Below are 27,548 nucleotides of genomic sequence, written 5' to 3'. Positions count from 1 at the left end.
GTCTCCAGCTTGCTGACTTCTGATCTCGGGATTTCTCAGCTTCCACAGTCATGGGAGCAAACTCCTTATTGTAAATCTCTTTAGCTATACACACACCTCCTCTTGGTTCTATTTCTCTGAGAACCATAACTAATACTTAATAAGATATTTATTCTTACAACTGAGTTTTCATTTATATCACACAGTAGTTCTGATAAGCACCTGGAACACAGGTATTACATGGTATTTAACAAGATTAAATTATTGTCCTCCCTGAACATTTTGTTAAAGCTATTACAAAAGACAGCCACTCTTTCCCTAGGATCACTGCCCAGGAGCCATTTAACCACCAAGTAGAAAGAGCCTCTATGAGAACAAAGTCACAGGACTCTGTAGGCAGAGCAGAGAGATGGTGAGAAAGACACAAACAAAGGACTGTAGACATCACTTCAAAGCCCCGAATCCAACTATATTTGATGCCAGCACAAGCTCCTAATAGGAGCACATAATTATTTAACAAATTGGTGTGTTACTATTTGCAAATAAAATAGTCTTAATATAACACTTTTGAGTGAAGTCTCACTCAAAAGCTTAGGAAGCCTACTGTATATGTTCATGAAAAGCCTTTCCTCTTGGCCTTAGCAAAAGTATTATTTAAGGCCAAAGAGGGATTAAAACTTTAACAAAATTAAAAGTATCAACGCTAAGGGGCACGTGGGTGGCTCAGTCAGTTAAGCATTCAACCCTTGATTTCAGTTCAGGTCATGATCTCACAGTTGGTGAGTTTGAGCTCTGGGTCAGGATCTGTGCTGACAGAGGGGCACCTGCTTAGGATACTGTGTCTCCCTCTCTCTCTGCCCCTCCCTGCTATACTCTCTCTAAAGAAATAAATAAACATTTAAAATTTTTAAAAATGTTAGAAGTATCGATGTTAATATGTGTATTTGCCACATCAAATAGGTGCCACATCACTCTTATAAACCCTAGAAACTTCACAATTGTTGTTTTTTTTTTATTGAAGTACAAATGACATACAATATGTTATTAGTTTCAGTTATCCACCATGGAAATTCAATATTTTTATACATTAAGAATGACCCCGGTGATAAGTCTAGTTATCACCATCTGTCACCTCCCCAACCTCTTCAGGTAACCAACAGTTTATTTCCTATGAGTCTGTTTTTGTTTTCTTCGTTCATTTGCTTGTGTTTTTTGGATTTCACATATTAAGTAAAACCATTTGTTGTCCTTCTCGGTCTGCCTTGTTTCACTTAGCATAATATCCTCTAGGACCATGCACGCTGTCACAAATGGCAGAAGTTAAGGCATATATTTACCTACTCAATAAAGAACACAAATTTTCTATTATTCACATATCTAAACTTATAATTACCAAGAGTTATCATCAAAGACCAAACTCCTTGCTAAGACTTCTCATTTTCCAAAGTCAAATTAAATAAATGCATTACTTCTATTTCATTTTTTAAGTTTTTACATAACATTTCCCGAGCCTTCACTATATATGCCAGTAGGCACAAACGGCGATATTTCAAAAGCCACTTCACATGTTTGAACTATGTACTATTATCACCATGCTTGTACTATTACAATCTTCATTTTAAAGTTACTAGGAGACATAATAATGTACCTAATAACAATAGTAGTAGTGCTACTATTGTCAAGGGTGTCCCATGCCCCACACACTGTACTAAGGGTTTTACAAGAGGTATCCCATTTAATTCCCACAATTGTCTTCTGAGTTAGTTACTACTGTCCCCATTCTACAGATGAAAAGACTGAGGCTGAGAGCATGAAATGCAGAGCCAAGATCTATGCTTCACATCAGACTCAGTCCACAAGCCGTGAAAAGATCCCACACCATGTCCTGACCAATTGTCTATTATTATCCAAAGTGGATTTCAATTTGCTTAGTAAAAGCCTGAACTCCTCTACATTACTTCTGTTCCTCAACTGCCATGTGGTTTCATTTGTATTTTCCTCTGTAACCCCTCATCTCTGGAAAAGGTAAAGATACATGTCACAGGAAAGACATATTATTTATTCCAGCTCAGATGAGTAAAACAAAAGCATAGAGTTACAGAGTTAGCATTTTTTATTTTATGAACTGTTCCAAAAGTGGACTTCATATATGAAGAAATTTTATTTCTAATCTGCATGGATGTTAACCAGCTATCAGTAAACTGTGAAGTCCTTTAAAGAAAACTCTGTCCCTATGATGAAAAATGCTTCTCTATAAGCTGTCAGATAGCAGAAATCCAAAGGACATCACATTTTGCACAAATATATTTTTAGGTATTTTCTTGTCAGAAAGATGCATATAATTACCTACAGTTCAGAAGTATCAGTGTAAGATAGCACTGAAAGCATGCATTAATCCCATGAGAGAATGTTCTAATCTTTTATTTACCCATGTAAGTATGAATATACACACTCAGAGAGAACATATGTAACCAAAAATACTTTTACTGAAAGTTTCTCGCTGACAAAGCTCCACAGGAAAAAAATGTGTATTTTTTTTCATATAGATAACCACTTTTTTACTTTGGGTATCAAAAGTGGGTTTTTTATTAATTTTTTAAAATATTTATTTATTTTTGAGAGAGAGACAGAGACAGAGACAGAGAGACAGAGTGTGAACAGGGGAGGCACAGAGAGAGAGGGAGACACAGAATCTGAAGCAGGCTCCAGGCTCTGTGCTGTTAGCACAGAGCCCGACGTGGGGTTTGAACCCATGAACTGTGAGATCATGATCTGAGCTGAAGTCATACACTCAACCAACTGAGCCCCCCAGTATCAAAAGTGTGTTATGGTATATATTCATTCTCAGGTTTCTCCCTGAGACGAAGTGCAGCAATGCAGGAATAAAAGGAAATAAGAGTCTGGTTCGATAAACCAAGCCAGTAGAGACCCAACTCCAAGCAGTCAAGACAGGCCGCTGCAGCCAGGAGGAGGCTCAGACACTGGGCCACACGCTTCATAACTGTACCTTCCTAAGCCAACAACAAGGGCTCAAGTGCTTCAAAATATAATGATTCAGTTTCTAGATATTGTGGAAATGAATGTTTTCTTCAATGAGAACCGGCGATCTGGAGAAGTTGAACAAACCGAAGGGAGCATTTGGTGACAATGCCGTGCCTGAAAACCTGCTGACCTCAGGCTGCAGCGCGGGCCCCAGAGGACACCAGGATCAGGGAGGAAAATCAATATGTGACATACAATCTTGAATTCTGTAAAGCTTTCCTTAATAGTGATATCTGGCATACGTTTTTCAACTTTAACTCCAGGTATACCTTGGAGACATAGTGGGTTCCAATCCAGGACCCCAAAGCAAAGCAAATGCGGCAATAAAAATAAGTCAAATGAGGGGCGCCTGGGCGGCTCAGTCAGTTAAGCGTCCAACTTTGGCTCACGTCATGATCTCGCAGTTCATGGGTTCAAGCCTCGAGTCAGGATCTGTGCTAACAGCTCAGAGCCTGGAGCCTGCTTCAGATTCTCTGTCTCCCTCTCTCTCCGCCACTCCCCTGCCCCTCTCAAAAATAAATAAGCTTTTAAAAAAATTTTTAATAAAAAAAAATTTTTAAAAAAAGGTCAAATGAACGTTTTGGTTTCCCACCACATATAAAAGTTAGTTTACACTATGCTGTAGTCTATTAAGTGTGCAGTAACAGCATTATGTCTAAAAAAATTCACATAATTTTATAAAACTTGATTGCTAACAAGTGCTAACCATCACCTGAGCCTTCAGCAAGTCATGACCACTGATCACAGATTGAAACAAATACAGTAATAAACAAGTTTGAACCATTGTGAGAATTACCCAGACGAGGCCCAGAGACACAAAGTGAGCAAAGGCTGTTGGAAAAATGGTGCCAACAGACTTGCTCAACACTGGGTTGCCACGGACCTTCCATTATGGAGGATGCAACACGTGTGAAGCACAATAAAGCGAAGCATAATGAAACGAGGTATCCCTGTACTTTCGTTTGATAAAACTCACAGCATGGGAGAAAAATCACCAGCGTGCCTCAATTACAAGGTGTCACTTTAGAGTTTCGCATGTTTGCCTTGGGTCTTCTCGGTAATCGTCCTACCGTGTTTGCTCTGTGAGCAATGGAGTAGAAGGAGAAAGGTAAAGGGACCCGTCTGTTAACTAAGAGTCGTTACTTGTTCTAGCACCACCAACCCGCAGAAATATCCTATTTGTAACTAAACTTAATTTCCACTCCAAGAGTTTGGGGTAAAGGAAGATTTCTTTCCAGCTCTATGATTTCTGAGTAGAGTCAGGAAACGTCCTGATTCCACATTCCAGTAGTCTTGTAATGTTGACCTTGAATAACAAACCTTACCCTCTGGCCATGAACACCTCTAAATCTGCATAACCTCAGAGTCATGTGCCTTATGGAAAATAGCTGAGGCTCTAAATGGATTCTCCTGGGTTCCTGGAGGGGCAGTAGTCCGCAGTGCCTCTGTTTCCAAACTTCTTTTTTGCGAGTGCACAAGCATAGGTACAAAAACATAAGGACATCGAGACCCCAACCCCATCACTGGACCAAGTTTGACAGAAATATCCCGGACATCCTACACTTATCTGCACAAATGGAGCACATGGGACTTACTGGGGAAGTAAGACATCTCTGATGAGAGCCAGCAGATTGCTGTCAGAGTCAACATTTGCCTCTTTCTTGCCATCCCCAACGTCCTGGTTCACGAGGAGAGATGTGGTTTCTGAGAGCAACCGCAAGCTGAAGAGCCTCCACTCCACTTGAAACAAAGAAACACCAAGAATGTGAGCACATGGAGACAGCAGGAAAGCAGAATGTGTGCCTGTTGGCATTCTCGGTCATGGGCTCACACTTACCATTTTGGCTCTGAACCAAGGAGACCAGGGGTGGCAGGATATAATCAACGACCTTAAAGGAAAGATGTAAAAGACTTGGTTCAAATGTTTATAATCACAAAACTGGTATTAACTACTATCTGTTCTTTTTGCATTGACAGAAACACTAATCAAAAGAGGGGGGAATATCAACAGCTAAATTTATGTCCTAGATTTAAACTCTACATGACATTTAATAAACCGCCAAGCTCATTTAACTCTGAATAAGTCCTCAGGTCAAAATGACATTCTGATCATCACAACGGTAATTTATCAAAACCTTCGGAGTCTATGAAAGGAACCTTAGTACATAATCCAAAATCTGGTTGGCACAGGTTGACATTAAACCACCAAATGAATATATATAAGCTAGTGATCATTACTCAAGTTTAAACTACACAATCAAAATATTGGGGGAAAAGGAGACACCCAATCCTCATGTTTTATTAAATACATCAAAGAGCTATGACATGTTAAATCTTGGTTATTTTTAGAAATAGATTCAAAAGATGTAAATCCACTACACAAACCGCCTCTGGGATTTCCTAGTTATTGAGAGTACAACCAAATGTGGTTTGAAGCCAAATCCAAAATGACAAATCAATTCCCCCCAACATAAGGCAGAAAGGACAAATCATTCCTGCAGTCTAATCTGGAAGCCTACTCTGTCCTTGGATGAACTATTTTGGTGACAATAAACAAAATTCCCATTGTTTACAACTCAATTTATTTCTGATCCTAGGATAAGCATTAATTCCCCCTACACTGATAAAAGGGCAGTAGAAACTGTTCACAGCCCCACAATACCATCTTGCTATTCAAACCATTGAAACAAAGCCCCATGTGGGTAAAGGTATCTACACATGGGTAGTTACCCACCAGTGTTAACCTGTTCTAGCTCCACCTTATAAGTTTATATATAATAGTCTATCCAGATATTGGTACAAGGACCCTAAGAACCAGAGATGTTTTGTTTACCCTCTTCCATTAAGTGACGTCACATCGCTCAAAGCACAGACTAAGGAACTGTGATTGCTCTAAACTCCCAGTTATGTCAGAAGCAACAACCATGCAAAAGAAGCAAATATTTGTCACTATTAACACCTATCAACGTGATCAACACCTACCTTAAAGGTTTAAGAGAATATATCAAAAGAGGAGTGGGACTGAAATAAATTATAAGTGTCCAACTCAAGTTTGAAAAACAATTAAGCACGGTCAAAAAGCAAGATCATCAGACAGCAGACAGACAGACAAACATCAACAGTATTCCTACATGCCTAAGACAACCAGTTACATAACAGAATTAAGATACGATCTACAAGAGCAATCAAATTCTAAGGTATCCATGACATCATGACTTTTACAGAAAAAAATGTAGAAAATATTTACAGTAGGTACAGTAGCCACGGACACACTCCTGCAAAGAGCCTGAAAGCTGGCATGACCATCCTCACAACAAGGAAAATGTTAACCAAACAAGATCAACAACTCTCCTCAGACACCTCAAAGAACTGAAGTCACAGAACAAATCGCTCCCCTGAAGAGACAGGCAAACAGAATCACAGCTTAACAGGAGAAGAAACGGCCAGCGGAGTCAGCAGCTGGCACAAAACCTGAAGGGTAACTGAGGAATTGTTGGGGGCCTGACCTTTGGGGGCAAAAATTCCTGGGGTGCAGCCTTACAGAGCCCCCACACACCCAGGAGAAATAAACTGGATTCCCAGGGTGGAGATTGGAGAAAAACCTCTCATGCTTCCAGCAGAGGGAGGCAAAAATGAACCATTCTGAAACATGCTCAGAACATTCTCTTCTTCTTAACAAAGGCCTGGACACAAAGGACACTATCGTACCAGAGCCTATACGAGGGTTTTACCAGAACCCAACCAATGTAGGAAAGACAAGCCCAACTCCAGCACCCTCTCAGCCTCCTTGTCTTCCCTAGATGCAGGCGTAGGGACAACTGAAAAACACTTGTGAAGGTCACAACCAGATGCAGAGGCTCACAAAAAGAATCCTAACCACAGGACTGTGGGACGTTTCCCCTCCGGGCATGCCTTACTGCAACAGTAACAGGGCTCTTATACAGTAACATGGATTACCACTGAGAGAGTTGCAAGACGCAGGTTTTATGTCAGAAGGAGTTATTAGGGAAACCCCAAACAAAAACTAGGAGAGACAAAAACTAGGACCCTGGAGGGAATTTTAGCCTCTGAAACCACAAGTATGGCCAACAGGGAACACAATCTGGCTTCAGGCCACATACACATCAAATCTGACACTAATGACGTGCTTCTCTCAATTCATTTTACCTGATGGATCATGCTGAAATGAAATATTCTAAGTGTTAAGAGAAACCACCAAGCTACAATTCTGAGTGAAATTATCCCTCAAAAGTAAAAGGAGAAATAGAATTTTCTCACACAAACAAAAGTGAAATTTTCTGCCAGTAGACCATCCTTGCAAGAAATGTTTTAAAAAGTTCTTCAGAGGGAAGAAAAATGATATAGGTCAGAGACTCAGATCTATACATCAGAGAAGGCATAAACAAAGGTAATGCATAGTCATTGATGAATAGACTCCGAGAGGTCAACTCTCTGCAAATTAACCCGTAATTCCAATGTAATGCAAATAAATATTCCAAGAACGTTTGCATTAACTCCTCATATTGATTCTATAATGTATTTGGAAAATAGTGACAATGCTATAGAAACATAAAGATGGATGGAAATTAAGATAGACATGCTGGTGCTTCAGCAAGGCTTGACTCTGAAGAAATTTTTCCCTTCCTCATTCTTGAAGCCTCTCCCTTCCCCTCATTTATTTTCCCGTAGAATGCTTTGTTCCAGGAACTCAGTGCTGATATTGACATCTCGCTGACCTCAATGTAAACTTAATAATGAGACTTGGATGGCCGTGCCAATGTTAGACATGAGACCACCTAGGAAGACATGATGAAGGCGGCTGGCAGCAACATACCACATTCCTATTGAAACCACCCAGATCCTGTATTTTCCCAAAAAAAAAACCCTCAGCCTTTTACCTAGGGAGTCTTAGAGACATTAGCCTCCTGCAGCCTCCTTTGCCCAGCAAAATAATACACTATCTTCCTTCTTTATACCAAACTCTGTCTTCACATTATATTTTAGCTCCAGAGCACAGAGGTCGATTTCAACAACAGTGGAGAATCAAGAATAATAGAGGATTTTCAAGAAATTGTGGGGCAGAGACGGTTTAACCTATGAAGTTTCCAGGCTTCCTATAAGGGAAACAAGGTGGTATAAGTGTAGAACTAGACAAAGAAGTTCATGGAATATAACTGAGAGCTTAGAAACAGACACATATGGGAACTCGGCAAAGGACAGCAATAGTATTAGCAACAGTGGAAAAACATGTAGACTATTCATTTAAGGGTAGAGGTACAATTAACTATCTATTTGGTAAAAAAAAAAAAAAAAAAGTGTAGATTTACACATGTCCAGTTAAGAAATTACCTTAGTACCAAGAGCTTGCAAACCCCAGGGGAAATGGGTACCCACATACCACAGTAAACCAATAAACTGGTACAAGAACTTGGAAGAAGAATTTCACAACTCCAACCACAGTTTTGGGTAACACATTCAAAGTTAGTCATTTAAGATCTGATTTCAAGAGTTAAAAAACAGAATGGATAATCAATATATTTAATGAAAGCAATCAACCTGCAAAAAGATACAGACAGTATCTCACTATGTAGCCTGAAACAATACCTAGAATCTTAAATACATACCAAATGTAAATTTCTGTATTAAAAATATATTTAATCAGGTAGAGGATGCTGATGGAGAAAAAAGTGCTTGCTATAATATGTAAATGAAGACTACAAGGCAATTTCAATTTTTGACTATTCACCTTTAATTCATATTTTTCTTGAGCAATGACAGTTGATTACATTATCAAAAGAAAGCTGCCCATAAATCACAAACAGAAAAATAAAAATAAAATTAATCTGAAAATGTCTGGATGCTTAGCAACTCAAACAAGGCAAGGGAGATAAACACTGAAAAACAGTTTCATCCATTTTATTTATATTCTATTCAATAACTACATAAATCAAAGTAATAAATGGTTTTTAGGAAAAGATCATTGGTTGTTAAATTCCAAAATGAAAAACACCACATACCTCTGGCAAAATATTGACTTAAACATGCAATGATTCTAGCAAAATATAACAGATGAAAATTAAAGTTTTAAAATTCTAGTTATTTTGGAGCAGAAAAACATATTAAGTTCTTAGAGTAAAACTTTAATAGAAAATATATAGAAAATGTAACAAAAGAAATTTAAGAAATTAAAACATTTCAATATATTACTGTAGAAATCAAAGGGTTACTGTATCTACTCTCAACAAAACGCAAGGAAAAAGATTTGTAGGAGTGATATATCTCAACATTTACACAAATATTAAGTATAAGTACACCCAGAAATTAGATTATACACACACACACACACACACACACACACACACACACAAATAATGTCAATGAGCTCAAAGTATGTAGGTACAGGGATTTTATTACCACCACTATCAAAACTTAATAGCTACTATGGTCTAACATGAAACAATGCTCAGCATCCCTCATCAGGGAATACAAATCAAAACCACACTGAGATACCACCTCACGCCAGTCAGAGTGGCTAAAATGAGCAAATCAGAGAACTCTAGATGCTGGCGAGGATGTGGAGAAACGGGCACCATCCTACACTGTTGGTGGGAATATAAACTGGTACAGCCCCTCTGGAAAACAAGGTGGAGGTTCCTCAAAAACTTAACACTAGAACTCTCCTAGGACCCAGCAATAGCACTGCTAGGAATTTACCCAAGGTATACGGGAGTGCTGATGCCTAGGGGCACATGGACCCCAATGTTCACAGCAGCACTCTCAACAATAGCCAAATCATGGAAACAGCCTAAGTGTCCATCAACGGACAAATGGATCAAGAAGATGTGGTTTATTATGGGGCGCCTGGGTGGCTTAGTCGGTTAAGCGTCCGACTTTCGCTCGGGTCATGATCTCGCGGTTCATGGGTTCGAGCCCCGCGTCCGGCTCTGTGCTGACTGCCAGCTCAGAGCCTGGAGCCTGTTTCAGAGTCTGTCACTCCCTCTCTCTCTGACCCTCCCCTGTTCACACTGTCTCTCTCACTCTCCTAGAAATAAATAAAACATTAAAAAAAAAAATTAAAAAAAAAAAGACGACGTGGTTTATCTATACAATGGAATGCTACACGGCAATGAGAAAAAAAATCTGGCCATGTGTAGCAACATGGATGGACCCTGAGGGTGTTATGCTGAGGGAAATAAGTCAGGCAGAGGACAGATACCATATGTTTGCACGTATAGGAGGATTAGGAGGAACTTAACGGAAGACCATGGGGGAGAAGAAGGGGAAAAATAGTGGGGGAGAGGGAGGGAGGCAAACCATGAGAGACTCTTGAATGCCGAGAACAAACTGAGGGCTGATGGGGGTGGTGGGGAGGGGAAGGGGGGTGATGGGCATGGAGGAGGGCACTTGTGGGGATGAGTGCTGGGTGTTAGATGGAAACCAATTTGACAATAAACTGTTAAAAAAAATAGCTACTAAGGTCTAGAATGGCAATGAACACAAATGTGAAATAACTAACATTACATAAACTGGGATGTGTGGATGAGCCAGAGTTTCTTGGCAGAGAAGGTGTATTTTATCATTGCCACTGTCCTTGAAATAAATAGCTGCTAAAAGTTTGACGTAAAGGCCTACAAATCCATCCAGATAATGACTTGGGCCTTTTTACACTTTCCTTTTGGAAATATTTAGAGTAGTTTACTCTGAATTTATTTTAAAACCATCTAGATGAACCTTAAGACAATGACCTGGATAAATAACCTACAAGACACCAGCCAGAGCTGAGAAAGCAACTCTAAACTGAGAGAGCAGATCGGCTCATGACAACACATTGAACAAAATTCTAGCCTCTGATCCCAAATCCCTGGAGGTTACACTGTAACTCTCAGAAAGAGGAGGGCAGCTGTAAAATACAAGGCCACAGCTCCAAGGTGCTCAAAGTGACACAGAAGAGCATGGCACTGGTATCAGGGAAAGGGACCCCAGAAAATAGCTCTTAGAAACAGTAATGATGATTACTTGAGCCTCCCCAGAAAACGGCTCTTGGAAACAGTAATGATGATTACTTGAGCCCCAGAGCAGGGAAAATCTGTTCTTTCTTAAAAATATCTTGATACCTGTATTTCGGTACAAATCATTTCCTGCATATCCCCATGCACTTTATTCTCCCTTATGCATTTAAAAATGTCTTTCCAACATAACACCCTCAAGGTCCATCCATGTTGCTACACAGGCCAGATTTCGTTGTTTCTCTGAGTGAAACAAGTCAGGCAGAGAAGGACAAATATCATATGTTTGCACGTATAGGAGGATTAGGAGGAACTTAACTGAGGATCAAGGGGGAGAAGAAGGGGGGAAATGGTGGGGGAAATGGAGAGAGGCAAACCATGAGAGACTCTTGAATGCTGACAAAAACTGAGGACTGATCGAAGTGGGGGGGAGGGGGGATGGGCATGGAGGAGGGCACTTGTGGGGATGAGCACTGAGTGTTATGTGGAAACTAATTTGACAATAAACTATTTGTAAAAAAAAAAAAATGCTATAAAGAAGAGGAATAAAAAAAAAATGTCTTTCCAAGAATGAGCTCACAGACTTCACCGGAATGCCAAAGGCTTCCAGTGTACAAAATGCAGAAACAAATGCCAAGAATGCTAACCCACTGAGTTCACTGGAAACATGTACCCTTCAGAGGATGGACCACTTGCCCAAAATTTCCAGCCAATCCACAGATCTTTAAAAATGGACTCATTTCACCAAAGAAAATAATCTTTCTAACAAAAGGGTCATCAAGATAAAGATGCTTCACAGGTGTGAACCAATTAGAGTCTTTCCAGTGCTAACCAACCACCTCTTGAGCGTGTATTCCTGATAGCACACTTCACATACAAACTAACCTTTCCTAGGGCAGACCCTAACACCGACTCATGCATATCTTCTTACACCTCTATGATTAAGTATTTTCAAGTAAATTAAGTATCTCAAAATAATACCGGGAGAAACCTTAAAACTGGTTCATGATAACATTTCACACTTCTTTCTCTTGGCAAACAGGATTCTGTCTGCCTGAAACACTGACTCCTCACTCAGGAGGCCCTTCAGGAATTAATTCCTACCTATCTCCAAGATTTAATTCAAGAATAAAATCATCTCCTCAAAAAACCATCTCCAGACCCCATGAGACTGAACAGGGCTCTTGACCCCAAGCAAACCACCAACACAGCACTCTTCAAACCATGGTCCAATCTTTGTTTTTCATATTGGTCTCTTCCAACCAAGCAACCGATACAGGGTCTCATCCTAGCTCACTACTGTATCTTCCTTAACACCCACTGATTTTTCATTAAGTTTTTTTTTTTTTCATTTTAATTGCAGTATAATTAAATCCCAGTGCTTTGTTTTAAAAAGGTGGTTTACAGGGGCTCCTGAGTGGCTCAGTGGGTTGAGCATCTGACTCTTGATTTCGGCTCAGGTGATAATTCCAGAGTCAAGGTATTGGGTCCCACGTCAGGCTCTGCACTGGGTGTGGAGCCTGCTTAAGATTCTCTCTTTCCCTCTGCCCTCTCCCCAGCTTGCTCTCTAAAATATAAAATATTAAAAAAATAATAAAGAGGTGGTTTACAAAAGGCACTTACTATAAATATACAAGTGATAAATACGTAAGTAAACCAAAACCTTAAAGGTTTCTTTGGGTCTACTTATTACATCACTGCTATAACTCTATTCGCATTAATTCATCCTATGAATGTGAACAGGAAAACGTCCTATTAATATGAATAGGATGTTTAAAAAGTGTTGAAACCTGAAAGGTATTTGTTCTACACAATGGCAATATCTGGAAGGAAGGGAGGGAGGAAGGGAGGAAGGGAGGGAGGTGGGGGGGGAGGGAGGAAGGGAGGGAGGGAGGGAGGGAGGGAGGGAGGGAGGGAGGGAGGAAGGAAGGAAGGAAGGAAGGAAGGAAGGAAGGAAGGAAGGAAGGAAGGAAAGAGGAAGGAAGAATTTGCTTTTGTATCCTGAGTGTAAGCTGAGGTGAGCCCAGCTTTGAATTTTAAATAAAATTCTCAGGCCTGCATGCTATAGGAAATCTCAAGTCCTCTCAGATTTCTCGGAATGTGCAGTGGTGTGTTTACTTCCCCATGGTTCACTGCCGACTCTGAGTTTTTACTTACTCTAGTATTTTATTTGCGTTTTTCCTTCTCCTGCTGTTTGCTTCCGAGACTGAGTATCCAAATGAACGGTGATCAGCCTACACATGACAGTTAGGACTCTGTCCCGCGGCCTCCGCAGGAAGCAGGCAGGGAAGCCAGCTCACGACACCTGCCGCAGCCAACTCAGGACGGTCAGGACTCGGCGGACGGATGCCAGCTTCACTGTTTCCGTAGCCTGCCTCCTCCACCTCCCGACCAGCCAGAGAAAGTCAAACACGCTCCCCTAACCAATCCCACAGGAGGCCCTGTTTCTCACTAGTCTGCCTCCAGCCCCACCAGGCCAACCAAGATACACACCTTAAGCCTCCCCTTTTTGTCGGCCCTAAAGTTTTTACAGCCTCTAACGAGCTTAGGGTCTCTGCCAAATACAAGTAAGGAGGGTGATTTCCCCCCTACAGCAAGCTCCCCATTGCAGCCTCAGGGGGTCTTCCTGATCTCCACCCTTCTCACGGTGCCACATGAACACAGACACAGAACACGGTCCCTTTTCAAGGACTGAATGTAAAATGTCACAGGTTCTCAGTGTGTACACCAGACTCGACTGAGGGTTCCGAGGGATACAGCTTTTGTAGCGGCAACACCCACAATCTGCAACTGAATATTAAACACTCTGCTTTTAGTCATCTTTGAATCACCTGCATCTTTGATTTTTTTTTCCCACTAACCTTGTCCCCCCACAGCTCTGATGATCCTGCCCTGTTGCCTGAATCTTGTAGGCCCCCTCTTCGTTCTTGCCTTTTTTCCTCTTCTCTTCTCTCCCCACCCAATGTCTGCTCATTATTTATGCAGAGAAACTGTACTTCCCTGCCACTCCCACCCCTTTTGTTCATCCAAGCTCCAAGGCCACTCCTGGATCCCTACATACAAAGGAAATGGAAGTCCAATACAGACCCAGCTGTGGCCTAGTGGTTATAAAAAGGCCAGGGAGATATTTCAAGGTGACAGCTTTTCTCTGTCTTCCAGCAGATCATATGGCCCTACACACAAAGAGGAGGTCCCCTTCCACATAATCCAAGACCCACACCCCTCGCAGAGATCCCTGTCCATTCTCTCTTTCAAATATACTTTGAAACAGCATTCATTTGTTATTTTCTTCCTTAACATCCAATGATTTTTATTAAGTTTTTAATTTTAATTCCAGTATAATTAACATACAATGTTATATTAGTTTCATGCGTAGGATATAGTGATTCAACAATTCTATACATAATACCCCTTGATTTTTATCTAAAACTAGGGCTAAGTTCCCCTAGAAATTCAAATCCTATGTCATACCAACACAAAGAATAATTACTGATTAGTCATGTTATAAAACATTTCTTGTTAAAAATAATATGTGGGGAATGCAAGACAACCCAATGCCAAATGGTAACAATGCAGCACAATAAAAAAGAAGGAAAAGGGACAAAAACCTAAACCTCCTCTTTACCAAATAGCTTTCAAGTCACAGTGAGGAAATCATAACAAAGTCCAACACCGTGTAGGACAAAGCAAGTCGTGTACACCTTCTATTGGCACGGCTTTGTCCACCGGTGCTAGGTCTACCTGTTACAAACAAGAGACTGAACCGTCTGAGACAATACACAGCAACTTCTGCTGCTGTGAAGTAGATGGTTTGTTCATCGGTGCTTTCCTCTACTAGAATCTTCCACAAGATTTATAAACAACAGATGTACCGTGTACTTAAGTTCCACTGCAACTCTAATTGAGCTCCCCTACACGAATGACTTCTACCACAAAATTTCATCCTTCATTTACTTATTTTAGTTGTGGCGACAATACACCTGTGTATAGAACAATCCAAGGAACCTTAATACTTAACGCTTGTGGCAATTGCTTTGTTACACAAAGACATTTGTCTGTGGTAAAAGTCATTTAAGGACATGTCCTAAAAACAGAGTCATGGTTTACTTTTTTAAAAAATACAGATTCCCAGGTCTAGGTGCTTTTCATTTCTTTGCTCAAAGCCTGGGATCCCTACCCCAAACTATGTGTGCATGTACATGCATGTTAGTTGCTGCTAGTGATCCCCAATGTCCCAAAAGAAAGGGATGTCCGTGACCTAGGGATGCTGACAGCTCTGGGACACTTCAGCTACACAATCGCAAAGACACCAAAATATGTAAATAATGCTCTGATGGCTAAACTTGCCTTCACTTGGTCTTAAAGCCTTGGATGCTCAAAATGGGAATTTATCACTTAACAAGCTTATGTTCCGTTTTAAGAAATGATGAACACAAGATACTCAAGTTCACTGGCTTTCTCCCATAAATAACCATGTAACCATATTCAAATGTTCTTTTTTCACAAAGAAAAAAGCAACAATCTAACCTATGGAAAGTGTATTTCTGAAATGCTCATTTATGATGAAAGTATGCTTTATGCTGTTATTTTTGTAGTGGGTGTTTTTCTTCTTTTTCATTTTACAGATGAAAGTATATCATTTGAAAACTGAAGTGTACTATTCTAAGCACTCAATTAAAATTCTTATTCTACATTTGACAATTAATCAGTCTTCCTTTCAGTGAGCCTTGGAAAATGTGGTACATCTGACAGCACAATAATTAACATGTTCACACCAACTGCCAGTCCCCTCTCCTCCAAAGTCATATTGGACGTACGAGGGAAACATGCCTACACCGTGAATTCTACCCCGGCTAATGGAAGAGCGGGCCAAGTACAATACCCTTTTTGAGAAGAACAACTACAAAAACTAGACACAACATTGTTTTAATCCTCTTTACAATATTAAATACCTAATAAGACGCTAAGGAGTTCCCAAGACACAAGACATGGGCAAAATTTCAGAAGACGGGCATCTGCTATTGGCAAGACTGGGACTGGGGAGAAACAGACACTCTTCTATACTACTGGGAGGCGGGGGAAGGAAAACAGCAACTCTAGGATCTATTTCTCGATCCCACAATCACCACTCTGGAAACGTGCCCTGAAGACACACCTCCGACTCTGGAAACTGCATGTGCACAGGGCTATTTGCTTGTAACTGAAAAATATTAGACACTACCGAAATGTCCCAATGCAGGAGATGGGCTGAATAACCTCTGATGCATATACAAAGAGTAGAGTACTATACTGCTCTGATGAAGGGTTAGGAAGAGCTCCATGAACTGATATGGAGTGACACTGCTCTGAATCCATCTCTTTCTACAGCTTTGACTTTTGGAAGCATGTTGATCTTATATGTATTCAAAAAATAAAAAGGACAAGAAGGGAAAAAAGAAACCCTACACTTGAAAGCAACTTGAAATCTAATCAACTATATTTCAGATTAGTATTATAACCGTACTAAAAGGGGAGGAAAAGGACCAATCCAAGTACCTTACAAACACAGCAGAGTGTAGACAGCAGGAATCATATGGACATGGACTGGGTTTGAAGTTATTACTGTGAACTTATGGTTTCAAAATTTGTGTGTGCGTATGTGTGCACCAGTATATGCAAGCATGCATATGAGTGTGTTGTGTGTGTTCACATGTGTATATACCCATATCCATTTCCAAGCTCTGTTTTATGTATACTTTTCTGAGAAGCTAAGACATCCCAGGAAAGAGAAGCACACCTAGGGCCCTAAACTGTGGTTTCTAATACCACCTCCCATGAAGAGGAGCCAGAGCTCCTCTGAGAACTGACTGGGAAATGACTGGGCCAGGGCAGAGAACCTAAAAGCCAAGGCAAGAATATCTTGTGCCAGCAAGTTAAAAAAAAAAAAAAAAAATCACTCAGAAAATGATGGGGTATGTCACAAGGGCACAGGAACCAACTCGTAAAGCTTTATACTGGCCACATCTGGTATAATTTGAGCACCCAAATAATTTCAGTCATGAGGCCATTGATAAAAACAGGGATCTCTGGTATACAGAATGATGGCAGGCAGAAACACATGCACCTTCCTTATCCCTAGAATCTGATAATTTATCACCTTGCACAGCAAAAGGGGTTTTATACATGTGATTAACTCAAGGATCTTGAGGGGTTTATCCTGGATTAGACAGTTGGGCCCAGTATAATAACAAGGCCTCCTAATAAGAAGGAGAAGGGAGGATCAGAGTCAGAGGAGGAGATGTGTCAACAAGAGCAGAGATCAGAGAGAGAGGAGAGAGAAAGACCTGAAGATGTGACACTGTCACCTTTGAAGATGGAATAAGAGCCACGCATGAGCCAAGGAATACAGGCAGCCCCCGGGAGCTAGGAAACGTAAGGAAAATGATTTTTCTTTTTCTGCTTCACTTACTGCTCACAAAAGGAACACAGATATGCTGACACCTTAATTTTAACCCCAAAGACCATTTTGCACTTCTGACTTCCAAAACCATAACATAATAAATTTGTGTTGTTTTAAGCCCCTAAAGTTTTGATAATTTTTTACAGAAGCAATAGGAAATTAATACAGGATACAAGTCCACACCAATGATTGATTAACAGATATGCTAATTCTTATCAATTACTTTGCAAAAAAAAGTGGGGGGCTTACATTTACCAAGATCTATACACTTTTACTTGCTTATGAAAAATATTTTTTGAAATTTAACAGAACATTTTATTAACAAAAAATCTTTATTAATGAGTATAAAATAACCTAATTATTTTATATTAAAAAGATGAATTCTAATTGTACTTTTTTTGTACATTATTAATGTAACAATCTACAGTAAAGGGTTTATTAATATGCCCTCATATGTATGCAGTTAGGCATTCACAAATGTATAAAACACAAATAGAAATGAATTTAAAGTATTGAACTATATCTTTAAAATTAAATCTATTAAATAAAACAAAATGTGTATCAAATTAAATTTAACCTCTGATGGGGCACCCGGGTGCCTCAGCTGGTTAAGCGTCCGACTTCAGCTCAGGTCATGATCTCATGGTCTGTGAGTCTGAGTCCCACATGGAGCTCTGTGCTGATGGCTCAGAGCCTGGAGCCTGCTTGGGATTCTGTGTCTCCCTCTCTCTCTCCCCCTCCCCTACTCATGCTCTGACTCTCTCTGCCTCTTAAAAAATGAATAAACATTTAAAAACGATTTTTTTTAATTTACTCTCTCAATAAACTATTCTAGTTTTCTTAATAAACAGAAAATCATACTTATTATCTCCTATACATATTTGTATTTCTCTGTATTAACTATTTATATTAATTATCATCTTTAACCAAAGTCATCAACCTTCCTTTTAATTAAGCATAAGAGAGAAAATAAAGAACAATTTATATATTTTTCTGTCAACTAGCATTTATGTCATACAATTTAAATAATTTTAAAGTATAATATAATTAAAAAGTATGATTCAAAGACATTTACAAATTGTGTTCATCTACGGCCCTTGTGAAAAAATAAAGTAAAAATTATATTGAATGGCCACTGTTTTGTATCTGTTTCTTATTTAGAAACTGTTTAGGCATCCAAAGACTATTAATTAATTATTTGTCCAAGTTCTTAAAGTTACTTAAGGATATATAATTGTAATACAAATTATATTTATGAAAAATACTTTTATATTTACGTAAACTTTTTAATTCAATATAACATACACACATAAAAGTATACTAATCCTCAGGCATATGTCTCAATTAACTTTCACAAGATTAACACACTCCCCAGCACTCAGATCAAAAAAAGACTTTACCAGAACATTGCAAAGCCCCTTCGTAGCCCCCTCCAGTCACCACCTGCCCAAGGAATAACCACTATCCCAAGTGGTAATAGGTTTGTTTTGTCTGTTTTCAAAGTTAATGCAACTGGATCATGATATTTTGTATCTGCCATCTTTATCTCAACATTAACTTTGTGAGATTTAGCCAAGTTCTTAAGTATAATGATATATCATTCATTTTCTCTGCTATGAGGTATTCTACCATATGACTAAACCGTAAGTTATTTATCCATTAGATTGCTGAGATGGGCATCTGGATACTTTCCTGTTTGGAGTTATGAGCAGACTTCTGTATGTATTTTGTTGAACATATGCCGTATTCCTACTGAATATATATTTAGAGGTGAAATTGCTGAATCAACGGCATATACTATGTCTGGCTTCAATAGCTACTACCACTTTTCTAAAGTATTTATACCAACTTACTAACCACTAGAAGTTCCTAAGAGCTCCACACATTCTAAAACCTCATCAATTCTTAATAGTAACTCAAAAATCTGGCTTAATTGAAGATAAATTACTCAATATTTATTAGCCTCTAGTCTTTAGTTTAAAAACTTACAAAGGGGCAGCTTTTCATTTTAAAAATGGTATTACCACTTAGCTTAGTTTTATAAGTTAAAGAAATTAAAATATATTTTAGGTGATTTATGTATATTATTACCAGAATTTTCTAATAAAGAATCACCTTTATTTTTCTCTTTGCTGTTAGTTACATTTTTTTGAAACCACCATGAATGGGAGCCATTTGTCTCTACAATCCAAATCATTGTGTATTTCTTCTTTTTCTTTCATAGTTTATTGTCAAGTTGGTTTCCATATAACACCCATGCTCATCCCAACAAGTGCTCTCCTCCATGCAATCATTGTGTATTTCTGACTGCTATGTGGGCCACACTTGTGATTTCCAACTCAGCGCAACTAATATGGTCTAAAGTCTGGAAAAAAATCTGAGTTAAGCAATTGTGCTTATCAAGAATTAAATGCATGTAATCACTTCCACATAATAAAATATCGATCAGCAGCCTTGAACACAGTTTGTGCTAACATTTCAAACAATGTTTATGCTCTTTAGAGTGCTAGATCTTCCATTTCATGTATTTCAGTCATGCTCAAGAAGAGGTAATTAGAAAATTTCCCATAGGTTATAGCATTAAGAAATATTTTTTATGAAGCCCATGAGTTGCCAATGATACCTTTCCTATCATAATATTATGGGCTGTAGTTTCAATGATTATTATAATGGCATTTCAGGTTTAGCAAATAAACTAAATGTCTATATACATGTAGGTACAGATATTTGTAAATACTGGATCTTAACAAATTATCCATGGGGTTATTGTTCATCAGGATAAGGAATCAATGAGCAATACTGGAGCAATGCTCAGAAATCATTGTGATAACAGAGTTTCTGGTAATAGTGGGTATGGTTACCTGGATTAAGCCTCTCATTGAAAACAATGAAAAATGCCAGATAAAATGTAAAAGAACAAGACCTTAAAAGTAATCAAGATCTGAAAAGACGGTGGAGGAACTTCCAGACCAGTTTCTAAATGAAAGTCTTAACCAGAGAGTGGAAGAGAAGACAGGAGGGGCGCCTGGGTGGCTTAGTCGGTTAAGCGTCCGACTTTCACTTAGGTCATGATCTCGCGGTTCGTGGGTTCGGGCCCCGCGTCGGGCTCTGTGCTGACTGCCAGCTCAGAGCCTGGAGCCTGTTTCAGTCTGTGACTCCCTCTCTCTCTGACCCTCCCCTGCTCATGNAAAAAAAATTAAAAAAAAATTTAAAAAAAAAAAAAAAAAAAAAAAGAGAAGACAGGAACACAGACCTGACTGTACCCTGGCGGTGCGTACTACTCACCCAACCACAGGCTCCGGTGGGGGCCACGAGGGCCAGAAAGGTCTGAGTCCAGGTCTTCCCAGCATATGCGGTTTTGTGAATCTCCTGCCCTGAGCTGGGCACTGAGGAGGGGGGATTATACTCTCTAAACAGTGATGGAGAAATGAGATCCAGCCACCAACCTCTCCACACACTTTCACTCTCCTGGGAAGTGTGGAGGAGGCTGCCCTGGGAAGTAATGATCTCAGACCTACAGCCTCAGGGATTTGCACCCTGGGTACAAATGACCTTGGTCTGAGGTAGCAATGACTGGCAGGGCCCCAAAGCAAGCACGAAGCCTCTTGAAGGAGGGAACAACCACAACAGGCTTCAGGAAATGCCCACAGAGTTCAAGGCCAACAACCCACAAGCAGGAAACCTAAGTAAGGTCTCCAAGAAAACAAGATGAGTTGTACGTGAACAAGATGTAACAGACACCATCTCACATCACAGTCTCCTGATACTGCAACTGTCAGAAACGGTAAAACTGGGGCTCCTGGGTAGCTCAGGAGGTTGAACTTCTGACTTTTGGTTTCAGCTCAGGTCATGATCTCAGAGTTTGTGGGGTTGAGCCCCATGTCCAGCTCTGTGCCAACAAAAGCTTGCTTGGGACTCTTTCTCCCTCTCTCCCTCTGCTCCTCCCCGACGTGTTCAAGCACATTCTCTCCCCCTCTCTCTCTCTCAAAATAAACTTTAAAAAAAAATTGTGTTAAACAACCACATCTAATAAATGTGAGTAAATAAACCACAAACTGGAAGATAACTATAATTTCCTATTCCCTATAATTTCTCTATGTTTCCCTATAGGGAACAGGAAATTATAAAAAAGCAATACAGTGGGCTGAAAAAACAGACAAGCAGAATTTCTAGTGGTAAAAGAACTTCTACACATGGAAAATAACCATAATTAAAAAGTCAATGACAATAATTTGGCATGAGACTGAACACAGAAGATAGAAATAAACCTAACAACATAACAGTGAGAAAAATATGGAATATGTAGAAAGACAGCAAGTATAGAAAATACATTGACAAAGTTTAATGTATATGTGGTCTGAGTTGCTGACAGAGACAGAGCAAAGGAGAGAGAGAATGAACAGAGATGATGACTACGAATTTTCCAGAATTGATGAAAAAGGACAATCCACAGATTCAAGAGGCACAAAGAATCCTAAGCAGAATACAAAGAAGTACACAGTTGGTTACATCAGAGTGAGTCTACAGAAAACCAAAGACCCTCCTCTACCCCCCAAAAAATAGTCTTAAATGGAGACAAAGGACAAAGAGACAGATGATCTTCATAGGAAAGACAGACAACAGGAAAATTCAGAATGTAAGATAACGAAATAATATCTTCACAGTACTAAACAAGAACAAAAATAACTGCCAACCTAGAATGCTCAGGGAAAATCTCCTTCAAAAAAACGACTTGACAGACAAAGAGCATGCCAGTGGCACCCCCAAGCCAAGGAAAGCTGGGAAGGAAGCACTGCGGTCAGGAAGAGGTGGGGCCAGATTTGAAGGAGTGAGAACTAAGAAAGAAAGAAAAACAAAACAAATAACAACAACAAAAGGTAGTATATATGTGGGTAAATGTAATTGAACATTATATCACAGTAGTAATGAGTATTATTTTATTACTTAATAATAAAAGAGAGTTAAAGAGAAAGAGAAAGAGACAGAACAAGACAGACTATGAAGAATCAGACAAAAGTAATATACATCATGGGGGAGACTAACTGGAGTTGTTGGCTGAGCTCTGTATTTTACCTAAAGAAAAGATAGCTTCTTTTTTAAGTTCAGCTTTTAATAAGTTAATACGCATGATGTAAATTTTAGGGTAAGCAGTAAAAGAAGAGAGAGAGAATCTAAACACCAATCTTCTATAGAGAAGAAAATTAATGCAAAAGAAAGTAAATCACTACACAAGAGGAGAAATTAGAGATGGGAAAAGAGAAAATATGTATGACAAAGTCTGAAAGAAAATTGTACAGTGAATTCAAATACACTAACAATTATACCAAATGTAAATGGAATACATCCTCCAGTGAAAAGTTAAATACTGGTCAAATTAGATTTTTTAGAATACTATATGATATTTATATGACACAGATCTAATATATAAGGCTAGAGAGATGTTAGAATAAAAAGAACGAAAGAAGATATGTCAGCAAATATTAAGCAAAACAAAGTTTTTGTGATTATATTGAAATGAGCCAAATACAAGCCTTTAGGCAAAAAGCATTACTAGAAATTAAGGTCACTTCACAATGAGACAAAGGTCAATTTCATAAAATGACACCATTTAAAATTTTCATGCACTAATAACATGGCCTCAAAGTACATAAAACAGAAACAATTCCACAAGGAGAAATAAGCAAATTCATAGTAGCCTTAAAGGAGATTTATACACACCTCTCTCAGTAAGTTCTAGAAAAACAACACAAAAGTCAACATCAAAATCACAGAAACACATGGACAAGAACCTCATAAAAGAATATTCTCAAAAAGCCAATAAACACTGGAAAACGAATCAGCCTCATTAGTAGTCCTGATCCTACCAGTTAAAACTATGGTGAAATATCACTATATATTCATTCATTTAAAAGCCTGGAATGACATGAGTTGAGAAGGAGGTGAGGATCGGGTATTGCACTGTTAGTGTGAATATAAAATAGGACCACCTCTTTCGAAAACCCTATTACATTTTCTAGACAAAATGAGTCTGCATGTATTCCGCAACCACTTATTCCATTCCTAAGTACGTGTCCTAGAAACACTGCATGCTTATGTGGTACAAAAGACATAAACAAGAACTCCATAGCAACATTTTGTAAATGCTAAAAGCTAGAAAGAGCCTAATGTCTATCAGGAATAAATAAGTAAACTGTGATATCTGCATATATTCAAAATCAACAATGGGCTACAATACGCTGGTGAAAAATTAAGCCATATAGATACGTAACAACAAGGATGTCCTACAAACACTGAACCGAAAAAAGCAAGTCATAAATACATGCATACCATATTGACACAAAGCACAAAAGCAGGCAAAACCAATCTATACGGTTTAGGAATGCATGGGAATAATTGCTATCAAAGTCAAAACAGTGGTCCCTTCTCCAGGGAGGAAAGGAATTGTGATTGGGGAAATTCATGGCTGTGGTCATGGTTTGTTAACTGAGTGGTAATTTCTCGAGCGCTGGTTTTACAATATTAAACTACACACATTTGAATGCACATTTAGGGAGGAGGAGAAGAAACCACCATGAAAACTTGATAGGCATTCCCTACACTCGAAAAATAAGGATTCCCTCGCTTGAAACACATGTCCCGGGAGTGCCCAGATGCCACGTTAAGACGTCAGGCCACCCTGAAGTCACTCTGTTGGACAGACCACATAGAGGACGGAGAGAGATGTCCCAAGATCTCGGCTGGAGGCAGACATGTGAGTGAATGAGCCTTCAAGATGATTCCAGCCCCAGGCACCACTGACTTGCAAGCACTTGAAAGACCCCAAGTTAGAAATGCCCTGCTGAGTTCGGTCAATCCCTGGAACCATTAGAGAGAACAGGAAAATGATAATTAGGGTTCTCATCTTACCTGGCTTCTTTTCTTGAGGCTTTCTGCGGGTGAGAATGAAATCACAAAGCCTTTCCTCCCTCCTCTAAAGTCAGTGCTCAGCTCACCTAAGCATCAGGGCAAGGCAGAGGTTCTGAAATGGGGGCAATTTCTCTGCTCAGAAGACCTCTGGCAACGTGTAAAGACCTTTCCATTTATCACTGAAGGGGGCAGGAGTGAGTACTACCCACATCTAGTGAGTAGAGGCCAGGGACACTGCTAAACATCCCTCAATGCGCAGGACAGCCACCACAACAAGGGACTGTCCATCCCCAAATGCCCAGTGCCAAGGTTGAAAAACTCTGCCCTAGGAGTTTATGCAGTTGGGTACAACAGATAACCAGGAAAGAAGTAAGAAGCAGCAGGCTGGGGGTAAGGTGTGGACCAGAAGGGAAAGAGAATAATGACCAGTGAAAATTCCAAGGAAGTCAACAAGGAAGGAAGGGAGTTCTTATGTTCATCTTGTCAGGGGAGCAGCTTCTCTGAATGGTTGTCTCATGTGAGGAAGATATATGAACCAAGCATATGTAAACTAGTCTCTTTACATACAGAATTACCAAGTAAACAAAACAATATCATTCTCACAAGCTGCCAGAACTGACCGTAGAGCAATAGTCTTTCAACAAAATAGGATATTGTATTATTGCTTCAAAAGCCGACAACGTGATCTTGATAAATTCTTCCGATGCCATCAGCCCTAGGAATACAGGTAATTATTACAGGTGCTTATTTTCATGTTCAAAATCGCTATATCAAAGTACTTCAAACAAGGATGTCAAATGTCCCATGGTCTACTCACCTACGGCTCCATCTATGTTAGTTTCTCCTGAGTCTATAGATTTAATATGACTCTGTAAAAAAGAAAAATAAGATTTCAAAATAACTATGAAAGAAAATATAAATAACGTTTTCCCCAAAACTGCACTTATCATTCCTAAAGAAGTAATTTCTGGAAGGCATAAACCCTATAACCAGAGTTTTAAAATACGACCACATGAATAATGTGTGTGTGTGTATGTGTGTGTGTGTATAAAATCATTTTTAAACATACACTCCACTATCCATGAGATGTAATGTTGGAACAAATTCATTAGCAATATAAGCACAGAAATGTCAACCTATAAACACTGAGGATAATCCAACTGATACATAACATTTCCAGTATGCCTCTTACTCGTTTGCTACCTCGGAAGTTAGTAAGGATGCACGTAATCAGGTGAAACAGTCCTCTCAAAGGAAGGTCAAGCCTAGCTACCCTGCATGCAAATTGCATTGAGATGCAGCAGTTCAAGACCTGCCTTCACAGTTAACTATCCTTGCTAGACCCTCTGATACATATTCTACTCCTCGAACCCCAACCCCATGCCTCCATGCCGGATGACTCCCAATACTGTTCTAGAAACAGGCCCGAGCGGCTGGGCTGTGAGCTCCCTGGGTGAGTTTCCCAGTCCCCAGCTGAATGCTCCGCACAGAAGAGGTACTCCGTGAACGGGATCCAAACCAAACAGTGGAGGTACGTCTGGTGGCTAAGTTGGCTGAGTGTCCCCCTTCAGCTCTGGTCATGATCTCACAGGTTCATGAGCCCCATGTTGGGCTCTGTACTGACAGCTCAGAGCCCAGAGCCTGCTTTGGATTCTATGTCTTCCCCTCTCTCTGCACACCCCCCCCCCAAGTAAATAAACATTTTACTAATAATAGTAACAAAACATTACTAATAATAAACAAAACAAAACGAATAATAAACAAAACAGCAGTAATAGTGTGAACGTGCAAAAGCCCTGCAACTGAGCTCTGGCCCCTGGCTCACAAAATAATACATATGTTATAGTTTATATATAATAACAAGTAGCAAAAAAAAACCATAGGATTACCTTGAAATAAAAAAAACAAATAAGCAATTAGTCTGGAGGGAAAATGAGTCTACTATGATCCAATGATTCTTCTTAAAATATTCAGAAATATAAATGGCTATCTATAACACATACAAAAGCACATGTGTAAGGTTTCTGGGTTATAAAGAATAAAGAAAATTCTTACACCTATATTTAAGTTAGGAGCTCTGCATGAGCTTCCCACGTCCCATGTCATTCGTATGGAGATAATGACTGTCATGAATTTATCATTTCCTTGGCATTTTTTAATAGCTTTACTAGATATACATGCGTCCCTAAATAGTGTGCTGTTTGTTTGGGTATTTTTGAACTTCACTGAAATTTCAGGCAGCAAACTGTATACAGTTTATACAAGTGGCACAGCATATAGCCATTAAACTGTAGGAAAGAAAAAGAAATTTTAAGGCTGTTGGAAAATACTGATGAATCAAAGTTAAATACAAAGAAAACAGAATACAAATACACTCACAGCATGGTCTCAACGGCATACAGGGCAACTCATATGTGCTACACAGTTTTCTACACACAAGTGCATACATGCAAATTGAAAACACTCTGAGTAAATAACAATATGTTAACAAGAGTTGTCTCTGACAGTGGTGTAGTTATGGGTGATTTTTTCTTCAAATCTCACTGTAATTTTCTACACATTTTTAATAAGTATATATTTTATAATTTATATAAGCACAAATTGCCTTTAAGAGAAAATCTTAAGACATATGCTCTTTGAAAGCTGAACATGTAAGACACTTTAAAGTGGTTTTCAATCTATGATTACAAAAACAAAAAGGACCAAAAATAAATAATGTAATACATAATTAAAAAAATAGCTTGTCATGATAACTTGGTTGAAATAATTTCACAAAGTTCTAAAAGGGGCATATAACTTTTGCTTAGTAAAGACAGAATTGATGTTGGATAAAATATTCAGAGAAAGATGTCTTTTGACTTACATAAATCTATTTAGAGGTCTAAGGATTGCTAAGCAAAGAAAGAAGGCACCACACAGTGTTTGTACTATGATCTTTCCTGTACATATATTTTAAAATATAGATAATACACAAACAGATGAGGACAAAAATTTCTGAGGAAGAAATCACAGGGACCGACCCACTAGCAGAGGTTTCCTTTAGGAAGACAGAAGCTGGCCTGGGAGGCATGCTTTCACATTTCATTCTCTGCCTTCTGCGCTCTTGGAATTTGCTAGTCATATTACATGTATTAATTTTTTTTCTTTTTTAATGTCAAGGAGGGTCATCTCAATAG

General features: G+C 39.2%; 1 protein-coding gene across 4 annotated transcripts in view; it reads right to left on the bottom strand.

Moving 5' to 3' along the window:
* The window catches only part of ULK4 (unc-51 like kinase 4), a 567,394-nt gene that overhangs the window by 344,154 nt on the left and 195,692 nt on the right, over positions 1-27,548 (bottom strand). For all 4 annotated transcript variants that reach the window (XM_039230385.1, XM_039230386.1, XM_039230388.1 and 1 more), the window contains 4 exons: positions 25,190-25,241; positions 24,993-25,087; positions 4,859-4,910; positions 4,617-4,761 (listed from right to left, as the gene is read on the bottom strand). In XM_039230385.1, coding sequence (XP_039086316.1) covers positions 4,617-4,761; positions 4,859-4,910; positions 24,993-25,087; positions 25,190-25,241 — 344 coding nt within the window. The remainder of the gene's footprint in view (positions 1-4,616; positions 4,762-4,858; positions 4,911-24,992; positions 25,088-25,189; positions 25,242-27,548) is intronic.

This window comes from Hyaena hyaena, unplaced genomic scaffold (assembly GCF_003009895.1).
Source record: "Hyaena hyaena isolate Hyena2069 unplaced genomic scaffold, ASM300989v1 scaffold_45, whole genome shotgun sequence".
In the NCBI taxonomy this organism is placed as follows: domain Eukaryota; kingdom Metazoa; phylum Chordata; class Mammalia; order Carnivora; family Hyaenidae; genus Hyaena; species Hyaena hyaena.
Note: the sequence above shows the minus strand (reverse complement) of the source record. Positions and strands in the feature narration are given on the sequence as shown.